We start from the raw sequence: 17,122 nt of genomic DNA, 5'->3' as shown, positions 1-17,122 counted from the left end.
ACAAACAACCCAATATCAAAGCCCTTCTTCATCTCTGTACCTCTGGAATACCATGTACTTATACTTCTTTTTAAACTGGTTTATGTTTGGACATTGCTTTAACTTATCATTCAAACCATTCCATAATTTCACTCCACAAATTGAAATACAAAAACTTTTAATGGTCGTTCTATAACTAAGCATTTTGAAATTTAAATTCCCCCTTAAATTATAACCGCCCTCTCGTGTGCTGAACAATTTTTGAATGCTTCCTGGGAGTTTATTTATTTTGGCTTTATACATTATTTGTGCAGTTTGATACAAAATAATATCATTAAATTTCAATATTTTTGACTGTAAGAATAGTGAGTGAGTATGGTCCAGATATCCAACCTTGTTGATGATGCGTACAGCTCTTTTCTGAAGTATAGTTATTGAATTTAATTAGCTTTTATAATTATTCCCCCAGACTTCCACACAGTAGGTTAAATATGGTAAAACTAATGAACAGTAAAGAATGTGGAGTGATTTGTGATCCAGAACCTGCTTTGCTTTATTTATTACTGAGATGCTTCTTGACAGCTTAGATTGTACATGTTTTATATGTGATTTCCAGTTAATTTGATCGTCAATTGTAACTCCAAGGAATTTTATTTCAAAAACCCTTTCAATATCCACCCCATCTATTTGTATCTGCACCCTTGTTTCACATGTCCTCTTTCCAAACAGCATTAAGTTAGTCTTAGTCAGGTTTAATGACAATTTATTATAGTCAAACCAAGTTTTTAGTTTACTCACTTCTTCCATAATGACTTCCTGCAATTGATTTAAGTCATCCCCTGAACAAAAAATATCAGTGTCATCAGCAAATAACACTAATTTCAATAATGTAGACACTTTACATATGTCATTGATATACAGGATGAACAGTTTTGGCCCCAACACTGACCCCTGGGGGACACCACAAGCAATATCCAAACATGATGAACAGCAATCCCCCAACTTCACAAACTGTTGTCTCTTATTTAAGTAACTTTTAAGCCAATCTAATACAACTCCCCTGATTCCATACTTTTCCATTTTATTGATTAATATATCATGGTTAATTGTGTCAAATGCTTTTTTTAGATCAATAAATATTCCCATTGCATATTGTTTCTTTTCTATGGCATTTGTGATTTCCTCTACTGTTTCAACTATTGCCATTGATGTAGATCTGTTTGATCTAAACCCATATTGACAGTCAGAGAGTAATTTATGCTTTTCTATAAATGCATATAACCTGTTATTGAATAGTTTTTCTAATATTTTAGAGAATTGTGGAAGTAAAGAGACGGGTCTATAGTTTGTGAAGTGGTGTTTGCTCCCAGTTTTAAACAGAGGTATAACTTTAGCTATTTTCATTTCATTTGGAAATGTGCCAGTTTGAAATGACAAATTACAGATATATGTCAATGGTTTTGATATCCCTGTAATGACCTTTTTCACCAATGCCATACTAATGTCATTGGAGTCAGTGGACATTTTGTTCTTACATTTGTTTACAATATCCAACACTTCCTCTTCACCCACTGCATTTAAAAACATAGAATTGGGGTTTCTCTCCAACAATCCCTCCATATTTTTACCAGTTGTCCGTGGATCTGGGATTTTTTCTGCAAGTTCAGGTCCAATACTTACAAAGAATAGCATTAGAATTAGCCACATCTTCAATATTATCATTTTCTTTACCATCATTTGTGAAATACGTTGGATAGTTATTTGAAGAGGTACTGTTTCTTATAATACTGTTTAATAAATTCCATATTCCTTTGATATTGTTTTTATTATCATCTAGTAATTTCTTATAATAATCTCTCTTATTTGACCTTATAATTTGAGTTAATTTGTTTTTATATTTTCTATATTTATTTTCTGCTTCTAATGTAGGGTCCCGGAAGAGTTAGTGCTGCAAGGGGTTCTGGGTATTGGTTCTGTTGTGTTTATGTTGTGTTACGGTGCGGATGTTCTCCCAAAATGTGTTTGTCATTCTTGTTTGGTGTGGGTGCACAGTGTGGCGCATATTTGTAACAGTGTTAAAGTTGTTTATACGGACACCATCAGTGTGACCTGTATGGCTGTTGACCAAGTATGCGTTTGCATTCACGTGTGTGTGTTAAAAGCCGTAGATATTATGTGAACGGGCCGGCACGCAAAGGCAGTGCCTTTAAGGCACGCCCCCAATATTGTTGTCTGGGTGGAAATCGGTGGAATCGGAATTCGGGAGAACGGTTGCCCCGGGAGATTTTCGAGAGGGTCACTGAAATTCGGGAGTCTCCCGGGAAAATCGGGAGGGTTGGCAAGTATGACTGGGAGACGCAACTGCTCTGTACTTCTCCCTACGTCCGTGTACCACTCCGTACAGCGGCGTTTTAAAAAGTCATAAATTTTACTTTTTGAAACCAATACCGATAATTTTCGATATTACATTTTAAAGCATTTATCGGCCGATAATATCGGACTGCCGATATTATCGGACATCTCTAATTCATTGTCTTCTAGTACTTCAATGGTAACGATACTTGTGAGAAACACTGTTAATTTGCCGCCAAAGACGAGAATTAGTTACTTAAAAGCAACTTTGCACTGTGGAGGGATGTTAGCCGCGAGCGAGGACACTACATTGCATTGAGGACGCGTTTGTTTGTTCGGCGTTGTCAACAACAACAGCAACATCCTAGCAAGGTAGAATATAATTGCACACAATTGACTGGTCTACCATACCTGAGATCGGTAGGTTAGAGTTCAAATCCCAGCCGAGTCATACCAAAGACTATAAAAATGGGACCCATAACCTCCCTGCTTGGCACTCAGCAACAAAGGGTTGGAGTTGGGGGTTAAATCACCAAAATGATTCCCGGACGCGGCGCCGCTGCTGCCCACTGCTCCCCAAGGGGATGGGACAAATGCACAGGACAAATTTCACCACATCTAGTGTGTGTTATTGGAAAGCATGGAAAAAATCACTTAAGATGTCAGGTGTGATGCATTCTGGCGGTTTTCATGTATTACCGGTAAGTTGCTAAAAGGGGATACATACAGTATACCTGCAGATTCCCCAGTCCCCATATTATTTCACATTATGTGATGTTATGGTGTTTTTATATAGGCACGTGTTGCTTGGAGCCTGTTTACAGCAGCTCAGATGGGACAAATCAGTGATTGGCCGATTTTTGCTCCTCTGTGCCTGGTCCTCCTTTTAAAGAGAGAGACTAATGAGTCTGTCAGCAGCTAAAGCCAGAATGAAATTACCTGTGCATGATGTAGAATCGACATTTTCATGCATCCCTGCACAGGCGGCTCTTGCTACATTGGATCATTTCTAATTTCATTTGAAGCGTACTTGCTCTTAAAATAGAATGACGATACAGCAGTTAAATGTTCTGATAAGTGTGTGCTCGTCTGCTAATGGCATACTTTAGGTCACAGAAAAAAAGCACTATGTAATGAAATAGGTATTTTTCATCCTACTTGGAATCCTTTTGCGCACTGATTAATAATGGGAGAAGCTCACGCAGTGGAAAAAAAAGTATAACTAAAGTGTACTTGTGTGTGTTCTTGGCACAGGAGCTGTCGGAGGAATGTCACTCACCGCCGCTGCTGACAGTCAACGGGCCAGGAGAGGAAAAGCTGTTTCGCAGTAAAAGTGCAGAAGTGGAGCTCACGGTAGAGAAGGAGAGGGTCAAAAAGATGCTGTCTGAAGGGTAATGACATCCACTTCTTTATTTCCGATTGCAAACAATGTCGCTTTTATAAAGTTACTTCATCTTAAATAAGAGTTATATACACATGTGTACTGTTAACAAAGATAGCGCATCAAACTGAGGAGCAGGGTTTCCCCTTAATGTAACTACTAGGTCGTGAGTTCAAACCCCGGCCGAGTCATACCAAAGACTATAAAAATGGGACCCATTACCTCCCTGCTTGGCACTCAGCATCAAGGGTTGGAATTGGGGGTTAAATCACCAAAAATGATTCTTGGGCGCGGCCACCGCTGCTGCCCACTGCTCCCCTCACCTCCCAGGGGGTGAACAAGGAGATGGGTCAAATGCACAGGACAAATTTCACCACACCTAGAGTGTGTGACTATCATTGATACTTTTTTGAATGTGGCGCACCGCCACGGCAATATCATGGCAGTCACACCTTGAAAATAAGTTGGGGGTTTTTACGTGAAAACAAAGTAATATTAATGTATTGTAGCCCTCCGAAGAAGTCACACAAAGTCCAATGCTATTTTTATCTTTTATTGCCAATCTTATAATAACAAACGACACAATTCCAACAGGTTTTACCTGCCACAACAACACATCCTCATTCTCCGCCAATACGCTTTCAGGCACAGACGGAGTGTTTGTGATCATGGGAAATATTAACACAACAAAACGACACAAACATAAAACATTTTGACCAGCAGGTCGTTACAGTATGAATGGATATATATACACCGTATTTTTCGGACTATAAGTCGCTCTGGAGTATAAGTCGCACCGGCCGAAAATGCATAATAAAGAAGGAAAAAAACATATGTGATTTAGAGTTATATAAATAAACATTGATTGATTGATTGATTGATATAAGTCGCACTAGAGCAGGGGTGGGCAATTAATTTTTACCGGGGGCCGCATGAGCAACCCGAGCACTGCTGGAGGGCCACATCGACAATATTTCAATTAAATTTTGCTCAATATTATTTTTGATATATACCATAAGATAAATAATAATAATAATAATAATTAATAATAATAGTAATACTTCAACATAGTGTGTGTAACAGCATTCCATGACTAATATAAATAAATTAACATTAATAATAAATGACAGAAAAATAAGCACACGTATGACTGAGGAGTCATAGTGTAACTTTGTGTGGTGTTTGAGTTGTCCGACTTTTTGTGTGGCCATAAACGCACCAGTGGTTTAGTGCTATGCGTGTTGGTGACAGATGACAAGTTGGTTTTGGCCTGGTTTGTACGGCAGAAAATGACTAGTTTTTCGAGATAGAAGTGTGAAAACTCATGTTTTTGGTGTGGTTATGGCCGAATATAAACAGTTTTGCTCAATAAAGTGATCGATATAATTCCTGTCCTCGAAGCATCTCGATAGACGTTACAATAATTGAACGGTGTTCAATTGAACGGTGTTGACGAACACCGTTAGGTCCGCTTGTTGTCACTGTCACTCAAAGTTGCATTGCAAAATTACATAGAATAAATATGTTTATTTTGTTTAGAATTCAGATGGGATTTGATTTGGTGCGCGGCATATATTTGCTGCGCGCAGCGGACGCTTGAGCAGTGCGCAATTGCGCAGGCACGCACCTTAGAGGGAACGTTGCTTGGCAGTCCATGTCTTGTTGGAAACACGCCATTCTTCATCAACTTTTCTCTTTTTAGCGTCTCGGGTGTAAACCGTGTATCACTTGTTGCTGCATGTGCACCCTCACTCGCAGGTTACACACGGACACACGGCCATAAATAATACTTTTCAAAATAAAAGCAGCACAGTTGTATTGCGCGCACGACATAGATGTTTTTTCAACTTTATTTTGTAATTTGTGATTGCAGCTGTTCACATTCACTCACAATCACGCACACGCATACGTCCACACGGAAGAAATACAAATAACGATTTTCAAAACAAAAGCAGCACCGTTGTATTGCACACTCGACATAGATACTTTTTTAAATTTATTTTGTAATTTATAATTGGCCTCACGCGGGCCGGACAGGGACGCACAAAGGGCCGAATGCGGCCCGCAGAATGCCCAGGTCTGATATAGGGCGTCGGTTGGCAACCCGCGGCTCTAAAGCCACATGCGGCTCTTTAGCGCCTCCCGAGTGGCTCCATGGAGCTTTTTCAAAAATGAATGAAAATGGAAAAAAATTAGGGAAATAATTACATTTTTGTTTTAATATGGTTTCTGTAGGAGGACAAACATGACACAATCCTCCTAATTGTTAGAAATCCCACTGGTTATACTAAACATGCTTCACTGATGAGAGTATTTGGCGAGAGCTGTTTGTTCTACTAAATTTGGCGGCCCTTGAACTCACCGTAGTTTGTTTACGTGTACAACTTTCTCCGATGCAGCCACTGAAAAACATGTTATGCGACTCATTTGTCTCATTTTGTCCACCAAACTTTGTATGCTGTACGTGAATGCACAAAGGTGAGCTTTGTTGATGTTATTGCCTTGTTATAGTGCTAATCTGGCATATTTGGTCAGTGCATGACTGCAAGCTAATTGATGCTAACATGCTATTTAGGCTTGCTCTATGGTCATATTGCGTCATTGTGCCTCGTTTGTAGGTAAATTTGAGCTCATTGAAGTTCCTTTACTTATGTCCTTTGTGTATATAATTTATATTTGCATGTCTCATGACACATTATCTGTATGTAATATTGGCTGCATTTCTGATAGTTGTTTGTGTTATAGACCACAGCAAACGTTACCAAGCTCGCAAAGATTGTAATAAATCCAATAGAAGAAGACAGCCTGCCGTTTCCTTTAGCTTGAACAAACACATCTATACCTTTGGCCATTCTAAGCCAGGAATTTCCAGGAGTTATCTCACCCTCTGAGAAGCCTCCGTTTTACTAATGATTTCCAATGTTGTAAAAATGTGTAGAATAAATATTACATTTCAACAATTCTGTCAACGAAGATTTGCGCCAGCCTGCGACACATGGTCATTTTGATAGTAGGCTATTATTGCTAATATAGACACTTACATAATATGTTGCCTTCATTATAAGACTTATATAAGGCTTTTGTTTTTTGTGGCTCCAGACAGATTTTTTTGTTGTATGTTTGGTCCAACATGGCTCTTTTAACATTTTAGGTTGCCAACCCCTGATCTAGGGGAAACCCGGAAAAGTGTTTCCAATATTTTATCCCCAACATAGTTACAGTGGTACCAGCTTAGTCGATCTCACTTCTGTCGACAACTCTTTATGTCCAGTTTCACCATGTTATTTTTTAATTAATTCAAATAAATATATTAATTTTTATTTTTCTTATTATATAAAAAAGTGTGCGTTTAAGCCATCGCCATAACATTTTTAATTTGATAGAGGTAATTTACATGAAAAATCTATGTATTTTAGTACTTAAAGTGGTTGTTTGCAACCTTTATGCAGATGGCTAGGGGGCGCAAACTGTGTTTAAGCATTATTTCCTGCCCTCTTTTGGCTTTTAGTACATAATGACGTAATCCTAGCTCACGTGCATTAGCTTTGTGTATTCTTAGGTAATGATAGCAAATTAGCAAAGTTTAGCTAATTACCGTTAGCTATCATTGAATGTATATTCTATCACAAGGGTGTTCAAACTACGGCCCGCAGATGGCCCAAAATGCTTTTTCAGTTAACAAAGTTATTCTACTACACACAAAATCTTGTCTTATCATAGCAGACATGAGTATCATTAGTCACTGACCTTCTATACTACAGTACCTATAAATTGTCTGAGCCTACATTTATATGTAACAATCCAAAAAACCTTTCTCACCAATGTTGCAAATAATTAAAAACCAACACACATGTGCTACACACAAGGAAACATACCCACTGAATCATGTGAACATTATAAAAATGTCTAAACACAATACACAATTCAAAATTACACCCATCTGATTGTGTTTTTGTTCAGTCTGTCAAATATAGCTTACTTTAATTAATGCTTTAGCAAACTGAGGTGTCTCTGATCATTTCCTAATGTCATAAATTCTACATCTTTTATGTATGCATCGTAGTTAGGTTACAACCACCTCTATGCTGCGTGGCCAGAAAAGGCGTCGTCGTGTGTGTATTAATGTGCGTCTGTATGACCGCGTACTGGTGATTTTCCCTGAAAATTTGGTTATATCGCAAGTTGTACTCTACTTTTACATTTGTATCATGTTTGGCAAGCTTCCCCTGTAATTTTTTTTCAATAAAATTAGTAATTGTGAAAAATGTAGACACTTTGAAAATACATACATTCTGTTAAACCACTAATGGTAACATCAATTATTGTTACTTTTTTTGGTTTAAAAATGTTACCTTTTTTGCTTATTGAATTTTTTTTTTTTTAAACAGTTAACAGAAATACAATACAATACAAATCAAATATTATTCGCCCCCAAAAAAACGTGTTTTTAAAATACAAGCAAATTTTGATATAAAGCCACAGACAACTGCACTTCCGAATGGCCTCAATATGATGCAGAAACACACAAAAGCAAACAAAAGGCTCATCAATCAACCACAATTCAGCCACGTCTCAATTGGAACCAAGCTGGAGATCAGTCTCATTTACATATTTTTAGGAAACCACCCCATACTGTACTTCCCGAAACTTCACAGAAGAACCATGCAATGGCAGCCTAATCTTTTCCAGTTTGAGAAAATAAAGAACATTTTTAATCCAGTGGGTGTGGCAAGGAGGCGCTGTTGCTTTCCAAATAAATACAATGAGTCTTCTAGTCAATAAAGTGGTGAATGTGACATGATTCTTTTGCGGTTTGATAAAATAGAGGGGCCACCCCAAAAAGTCCACTTAGATGATTTGAATCAATCTTTTTTTTTTTGTATTTAACTTTGCGCAAGTTGTAAACAGCCCCTTTAACTTTCCTATCATCGCTAAAGCAACATGCCTACCAAAATAAATAAATACAAATTAAAAAAATCTAAATAATGATTGAAAATTTAGTCTCTTGAAAGAAACATTTAAAAAAAAAAAAAGTTTTGGCCAAAATCATGCAGCCTTAGAATAATCTACATTAAAGCCATACATCCATAAAAAAAAAAAATACATTGTGTCTTTAAGCAAACTTACTAGTAAATGTGCACGCAATGGTTAGTTTTAGTTATAATTTTGTTCATGTTGATAACTGCTTTTGTCAACAGCCATTCTGAGGGTAGTCAAAATCAGTGTTATATTCCACTGTATAGTGTAACCACATTATTAGAGGCATGTTTAAATAAAGCCCACTTCTTTATTGGATGATTATCATCCAACTGATATCCAAGCCAATATCCTCCAGAGAGTTAACATCCTCTGCAGTGTTGTGTTTTATATATAAGGGCTATATTTTATTCCAAAATGTGTAACTCTGACAAAAGAAATTGACTCCAAAAAATTGTCCACCACAAATTCTTAAACAAACGAGAGTTACAAGATTAGAAGAAGTTAGAAGATTAAGTAGTTTATCCACATCTAATATGGAAAACCAGTGATTTCCACACACTCGTGAGATTAAATGTCCGACTTTACACATCCAAATGATATCAAGTCTCACTTAAAGTCATTAGTGAGTTCAGAGCACATTTATAAAGTCTCAATCAGTGTTACATTGGACCAGTTGTAAGGTCTTACTTCATGAGTACATGTGATTAGAAAAATGTTTCTTCTTTTTGCTGCCTTCCAGCCTTTCCTTGCACACGCATGGTTTTACACCGTGAAAGACACACATCTGAGTGATGTAACAACACGTTTTTAAGTGGAGCAGTGGTGAATAAGTGTTCTTTCTAGAGGAAACAACTTTGCCTGAAGGAGATTTTGTCCTTGTGTTCTGGGGGAAAAGCATCGGTGAGCATTTGGGGAGGTTTCTACTCTGTTACATGACCTGTGTCCTTTACTGGTCTCTTAGCAGTCTGTAGGATATCAGCAAGATACATTTTAATCAGCAGATGATTTTATTTTATGACTACTATAAGCCAGTGCAATATCTGCTCTGTTGCTATGGTGAGCTATATGGTTGCTAAGCTCCTGGATTGGTTGCTATGTGAAAAGACGCCACTTAATGCATTTCAAAGCTCTCTGGTATATTTGATGTCCTCTGTAAATCCTGACCTTTACCATCAGACAGCTGTTTAATTTTAATCAAATCTTCCTTGATCCAAATCCAAACAGTTAGAATTCAGTTTAGTGTATTTTCTGTTCATTCAAAGTGGTTACTGGTAAGACATCGTCAGTACTTCAGTTGTGACTTGACTGAAAGTCGCTGTGTAAACTTCTTTAAAAAATTATTACAGATTTAGACCGTGTGCACAGCTAGTGTAGGATATATCCCACTGATAACCAGCGTCCTCTGCAGTCGACATTTGTGTTTTGCATAACTGGGATATTTTTTTTCTTTAAATGTAAAGACATTTTCTTAAATGTCCACTGCAAGGGACGCTGGTTCTCAGGGGGATATGCTGCTGCCTTTAACGCAGATGATGCTGGTTCAATTCCAACCAACCAATGAACTCTATGATTGCGTGAGGTAAGGGATGTATTTTTTAGTACTTGTTGGGCCGGTCTTCCTGGACCGTGAAAATTCTGGACGAATGGTACTGCTATCTGTGGGGTTTTTTTATTCAGTTGACCATCGTAATTATGACACGCTGTCGCACTTGGTTCTGCTGACGTCGCATAGACATAAAATGTTTTTTTTCCATGTCTTTAATTACACCAATTACATATAGTACCGATAAATACCAATATCAATAACGAATATCGACAGGGGTATCGTATCGATAAAATCTTACAGGCTAATTGGGAACAGGTGGGTGCCATGATTGGGTATAAAAGCAGCTTCCATGAAATGCTCAGTCATTCACAAACAAGGATGGGGTGAGGGTCACCACTTTGTGAACAAATGCATGAGCAAATTGTCGAACAGTTTTAAGAAAAACATTTCTCAACAAGCTATTGCAAGGAATTTAGGGATTTCACCATCTACGGTCCGTAATATCATCGAAAGGTTCAAAAAATCTGGAGAAATCACTGCACGTAAGCGGCTACGCCGAAAACCAACATTGAATGCTCGTGACCTTTGATCCCTCAGGCGGTACTGCATCAAAAACCGACATCAGTGTGTAAAGGATATCAACACATAGGCTCAGGAACACTTCAGAAAACCACTGACAGTAACTACAGTTTGTCGCTACATCTGAAGTGTCTCTTGTCTCTTGACCTTAGTGCTCTCGCAGAGTTTTCGCGATAACACCGCCAGTCAGTCCAACAAAAGTCAACAAACAGCGAGTGTATGTCCATTGAGACAGAGTAGGAATTTGGAGATTCTTCTCTGCGCTGTCCTCTGAAGGGAGTCTCATAGCAACGAGCGAGCGAAAACAAATCTAAATGTTTCACTCTAATTGTCCATTTCTGGTCCTCAGCTTGATCATAACTTCGCCTTGCAGAGCAGACAGCATTTCCAAAATGTTACCTAGTTTAGGATTGAGTTCAGAAACCACAAAAGTCTTAGTGCCCACAGCGCTGCCCATCCTTCAATTATTTGTGGCAGCTTTGGGGTACCTTGAACAGCTGCCAGCATCTTCTGAATTTGTCGATACACCAGGGCAACGCTTACTCCAATCAGCAGATGTCCTGATATCAGAATTCCGAATAGGTAGGTGTCTTCAAAGTCCTCGACTAAAAGAATCGCCAGGCACACGGCCCTGCACTTTTCCCAAGAGTCCATTGTGTGTCCAGCAACAAATCTTCCGCCCGGACACGAACTTCTTGATAATATCTTGTCAATGTCTTTGAGAGGCCAATTGATCCATTCCATTGTTTGGATTTTGGAGAGCAATGAAAAAACAGGCTCCAAATAGGTAAGACAAGACAAGATGAGACAAAGAATCAAAAGCAGGAGGGATAAGGGTGAGGGAAAAGAAGCGTCCGCCTTCGTTGACAGAAAAGACGGGAAAATAGCGCTTAGTCAAATGCTCACTGTTTTTGCTTTAGTTGTTAATCAAAAAACTGATAATGTAATAAAATACTAAAGGTTCCTGTAAAGTATGTGGAATAATTTTCCTGGTTAAATTGTGCTTTCCTGTAAGTGATGTTGTATCATTAAGATTTATTCGAAACATCCTAGTTGGTTCTAACAAAATCCATCAAAATTTAAGTCTAAAGCAGTGGTTCTTAACCTGGGTTCGATCAAACCCTAGGGGTTCGGTGAGTCGGGCTCAGGGGTTCGGTGGAAGTCAAGACACACCCGACTCATCGTGTAAATAAAAGCTTCTCCCTATCGGCGTATTACGGATACGGCAACAGCAGAAGTTACAAAGATTTGCAGGTGTGTAATTTGTTGTCAGTTTATGCACTGTGTTGGTTTTGTTCTTTGAACAAGGTGATGTTCATGCACGGTTCATTTTGTGCACCAGTAAAAAAACATGGTAACACTTTAGTATGGGGAACATCCATCCATCCATTTTCTACCGCTTATTCCCTTTTATTCACCAATAATTAGTTGTTTATTAACATGCAAATTAGTAACATATTGGCTCTTAACTAGTATTATAACCCTAACCCTCTAACCCTAACAAAATAACTCTAAATTAAGTATTTGTTACTTAGAATATGTTCCCCATACTAAAGTGTTACCAAAAACATATAACTTTGTCTTGAATTTGAAAAAAAACATTTTATTTTTCACTAAAGAAGGGTTCGGTGAATGCGCATATGAAACTGGTGGGGTTCGGTACCTCCAACAAGGTTAAGAACCACTGGTTTAAAGGAATAAGGCACGGGAGAAAACTTGAAAGAAGATGATACATTTTGTTCATTTAAGATGATCAACCATGAGTGAGATCAGCTGATACCGTTACCGATCACATTAACTGTTAATTTTTCAATGTATTAATGGTAATTTAAACTAGTTCCTTATTATGTTTTATTGCATACAATTGTTTGAGCAAAACAAAGTCAATAGTACACAACACCTAAACAAAAGTAAAAACTATTATATACTATTCATTTAAATATTTATTTTTTTGCCCTTAAAATCCTCCCCTGTCCATGGAAGTATTCTCTGAATTTGTCAACATGAACAAATACCATAAACAAATTATTTTGAGAACATTTAAAAAATCACTCTAGTATTAAACATATACTGATATACCTTTTGTGTCGACACCACCAATTAATGGATCCACCCACCTCTTTGTTGTAGTGTACTACTGACTGTGACAATGCTGACACACCAACAGTTGTTGTTATATTATCCTCTTTCTAGACTCTTATTAATCTACTTGTTAATTTCCTGTTAATAACTGCTTACTTTCTACTGTAACGTGGTTCCATCTAGACATCTTAAACTTTAGTAAGCACTTTTTTCTTCTGTTGTTTCTAGTTAGCTTAGCGGCAAGCTTTGCTATTAGCATGTCTGCTCCTGCTTGCTCTTTGTGTGTAACATGTTAAGTCTCCTCCTAATAATTGAAATACAGTTTATTTGCCGTAATGGAGGTGATTATCATTAAATTAAGGGAGTGGCTCCACGCTGTGTATGAAGACACATAATTATCTTCTCGCTTGTCAGCTGGGAGACAAAAAATAAATTAGATATTAGCCGGAGGGGATGGCGGTTAGTAATCGGCATTGTGAAAGGCATTCATCTGCAATGGCTATCAAGTACTTTTTTCAAGAAAATCTGCCGATACTGATCGGTGACCGATTGATCAACATATCTCTAGTATAAGATGAAAATGTCTCTTCGGCTTAGCAGCAAGATGGAGACGTTTTTCCTCCAGTCATAACGAAGTGAGCATCATCAGGTTTGTCTAGGCCAGGGGTGTCAAACGTGCGGCCCAAGGGCCGGATCAGGCCTGCGGACAGGTTTTATCCGGCTCGCGGGATGAGTTCACCAAGTATAAAAATTAACCTGACATTTTTTAATGAAAGAAACAGCTGTTCTAAACAACGTTCCCTCTAAGGTGCGCGCCTGTGCAATTAAGCACTGCTCAAGCGTCCTCTGCGCACAGCAAATCTATGCCACGCACAAAATCAAATTAAAAAATAAGCGCATAACAATTTTCGACACGACACGGACACGACAGAGAAAACAGTTTTCGTCATCGTTGTTCAAATATTGTAACGTCTGTCGAGACGCTTTGAGGACATGAATTCCATCGATCACTTTACTGAGCAAAACTCTTTATTGTCGGCCATAAACACATCACCAAAACATTAGTAAAAACATTATATCTAGCAAAACTGGTCATTTTCTGCAGTACAAACCAGACCAAAAGCAACTTTGTTATATCAACAGCAGCCGCTCGCTCTTTCTCACTTGCGCCAACACATGCACTTTTGGCACTTAGCCATCGATGCGTTTACAGCCACACAAAAAGTCGGACAACTCCAACACCACACATAAAGTGTAATTCCAGGTCGTTACACTATGATTTACCAATCAAATGTGTGCTTATTCTAGTGTCATTTATTAGGAATCTTAATTTATAAATATTAATCATGAAATGCTGTTAGTATATTAAATAAATACTAATAAAAATATATTTTTTACAAACAGGAAGTTGCAGGAATGTACACATGATCCCCTGCTTACATCTCATTGTGCAACATGTGAATGTTTTAATGGGAACTAAATGCAATGTCTGAAAGGGGTACAAATTATTTCCAAAGCAGGACCTCCACCCAGACAAACAATACAAGTACACAGTTCATGAAAAACAATATTTGTTGTTATTGTCATTGTAAGTGGGCCTAAACACTTATAATAGAAAATAATCTCATGGAAATGACTGCTGTCATTTGATTATAATAATAAGAGAATGTTGTCTGTCTATCTGTGTTGGCCCTGCGATGAGGTGGGGACTTGTCCAGGGTGTACCCCGCCTTCCGCCCGAAAGCAGCTGAGATAGGCTCCAGCACCCCCCGCGACCCCGAAAGGGACAAGGGGTAGAAAATGGATGGATGGATGGATGGATGGAGATTTAACTTGTTATTTAGTCAGGTTTGGGACAGGTGTGCTGCTGGTGTAGCCACAGTGTGCACGTCTGATGTTGCTCACATGGGCTCCACTGAATGCTCAGGGAGTTTTTGCGTTTGCTCACACACATGAAAAATTAGAGGGAACATTGGTTCTAAATGTGTCCACTGGATGTCGCAATAGCAATTCCTTGTATCTTTGTAGACGATGCTACAGTTCAAACCCCGGCCGAGTCATACCAAAGACTATAAAAATGGGACCCATTACCTCCCTGCTTGGCACTCAGCATCAAGGGTTGGAATTGGGGGTTAAATCACCAAAAATTATTCCCAGGCGCGGCCACCGCTGCTGCTCACTGCTCCCCTCACCTCCCAGGGGGTGATCAAGGGTGATGGGTCAAATGCAGAGAATAATTTCGCCACACCTAGTGTGTGTGTGACAATCATTGGTACTTTAACTTAACATATGTACAAAATAAACCACATGATGTTAGTGCACCAGTCGAGGAACATGATCAAACTACATAAATAACATCCTGTAATTTGATTCTGATATTATCTTCTTATCTTGATAGATTGAAAATGAACACCAATGAGCTGACTGATAAACATTATCACATCATTTATTCAGAAAATATAAATAACGACAAAGATAGAATACTATTCACCGCAACATATAAGTGTAAAAAAAAAACAAGAACATTATGATTTGTACATTTTCAGAATGTGCTTGTTCTATTTTTAAACAAAGAGAACAATCTGCAGTTGTTTTTATTTTTAAATGATCGTGCTGTGATTTTACTAAATTGGCCCTAGTGTGTGAATGTGAGTGTGAATGTTGTCTGTCTATCTATGTTGGCCCTGCGATGAGGTGGCGACTTGTCCAGGGTGTACCCCGCCTTCCGCCCGATTGTAGCTGAGATAGGCTCCAGCGCCCCCCGCGACCCCGAAGGGAATAAGCGGTAGAAAATGGATGGATGGATGGCCCACTTGGGAGTAGACTTTTCTCCATGTGGCCCCCGATCTAAAATGAGTTTGACACCCCTGCTCTAGGCTGTGTCTGCAAACGACAGAGTGAACGATTTCTGATGTCAGCCGCAGGGTGTGCACTTAAACATGTGTGTGCTGATGTCCCCCCTCCCCCGAAATGTTTTCCAAATTTCAAAGTCAAGTCAAACAAGTGTTTTCATTTTCTTCCCCCAGGTCCATGTGTGAAATCAACTTGGAGGCAGAGCTCTTCACTCTACAAGACAGTAACGCCAAGCTGGTAGCAGCACTGCAAGAAGCCAACAGCAGCGTGGCGCAGTGGAAGCAGCAATTGGCTGAGTACCAGGAAGAGACCGATCGCCTTAGGGAGCAGGTGGGCAAACTACAAAACCTTATTATCGCTTGATAACACATTTAGGGAGAGAGTATTTGGTATTCGTGCTGGTCATTTTTAAGGAACCTGCAAAGTCATTGAATGTTTTTGTTTTTTATTATTGGGCACAGTATACTCACCATTAACACACTTGCATGGACCGCTAGACACAGTGCGGAAAAAAAGTATTGGACCCCCTGCTGACTCCTCTTCCTCACAATATTTATCAATCAATCAAAGTTTACTTATATAGCCCTAAATCACGAGTGTCTCAAAGGGCTGCACAAGCCACAATGACATCCTCGGTTCAGATCCCACATCAGGGCAAGAAAGAACTCAACCCAATGGGATGACAATGAGAAACCTTGGAAGGGACCGCAGATGTGCCTACCCCCTCCCGGGCGACCGGTGCAATGGACGTCGATTGGATCTAGCATAATATTGTGAGAGTCCAGTCCATAGTGGATCTAACTTATGTATGCAAGGTCCCACGATAATCACAAGAATCACATCATTTCTATTCCAATTTAGGTTTTTAATAATGAATATGAAAGAAGCGTTTATTTAAGGTGACTGAAGTGATGCAACAACTGGCCTTCAGCATAAACTCCTCACTAATTATGACACGCTGTCACTGCTTTTGGCCAAGTCCAGCTGAGGGTTATTGCCTAAATACACACGCGCACACACATCAATGCGCACAATGCAGCAAAGTCAACCAGGTGGCTAGAAATGGAGCAGGCCCCCAGGGTTTGGTAGAGGGGAGGGGACGTGGGGGCTGACACTCTATAGTGTCCAGCCTCTCTCCCATCTTTGCCCCACTTTAGGAACATGATAAATCACTATAAGGCGCCAAGGAGAAAGGTTGACATTTTCCTTCATTGTGGGAGTGGGGGTTGGGGCATAGTTTCTATATTTGTCATATGGCACACTGTTAAGTGATGGATTTATGCGATTTGTGGTTTATGTATATAAAACTGTGCTTGCAAATAAGATCATGCGTGCACTCACTGGCCGGAACATTAGGTACACCAGTACAC

General features: G+C 39.0%; 1 protein-coding gene across 2 annotated transcripts in view; it reads left to right on the top strand.

Annotated features, from left to right (window-relative positions):
* homer3b (homer scaffold protein 3b) overlaps positions 1 to 17,122 on the top strand; it is a 109,664-nt gene that overhangs the window by 74,316 nt on the left and 18,226 nt on the right. For both annotated transcript variants that reach the window (XM_062028434.1, XM_062028433.1), the window contains 2 exons: positions 3,586 to 3,722; positions 15,926 to 16,082. In XM_062028434.1, the coding sequence (XP_061884418.1) occupies positions 3,586 to 3,722; positions 15,926 to 16,082 (294 nt within the window). The remainder of the gene's footprint in view (positions 1 to 3,585; positions 3,723 to 15,925; positions 16,083 to 17,122) is intronic.

The sequence above is a fragment of the Entelurus aequoreus genome, linkage group LG19 (genome assembly GCF_033978785.1).
Source record: "Entelurus aequoreus isolate RoL-2023_Sb linkage group LG19, RoL_Eaeq_v1.1, whole genome shotgun sequence".
Classification (NCBI taxonomy): Eukaryota; Metazoa; Chordata; class Actinopteri; order Syngnathiformes; family Syngnathidae; genus Entelurus; species Entelurus aequoreus.
The sequence above is the reverse complement of the archived record's forward strand: the minus strand, read 5'-3'. Positions and strand labels throughout refer to the sequence as shown.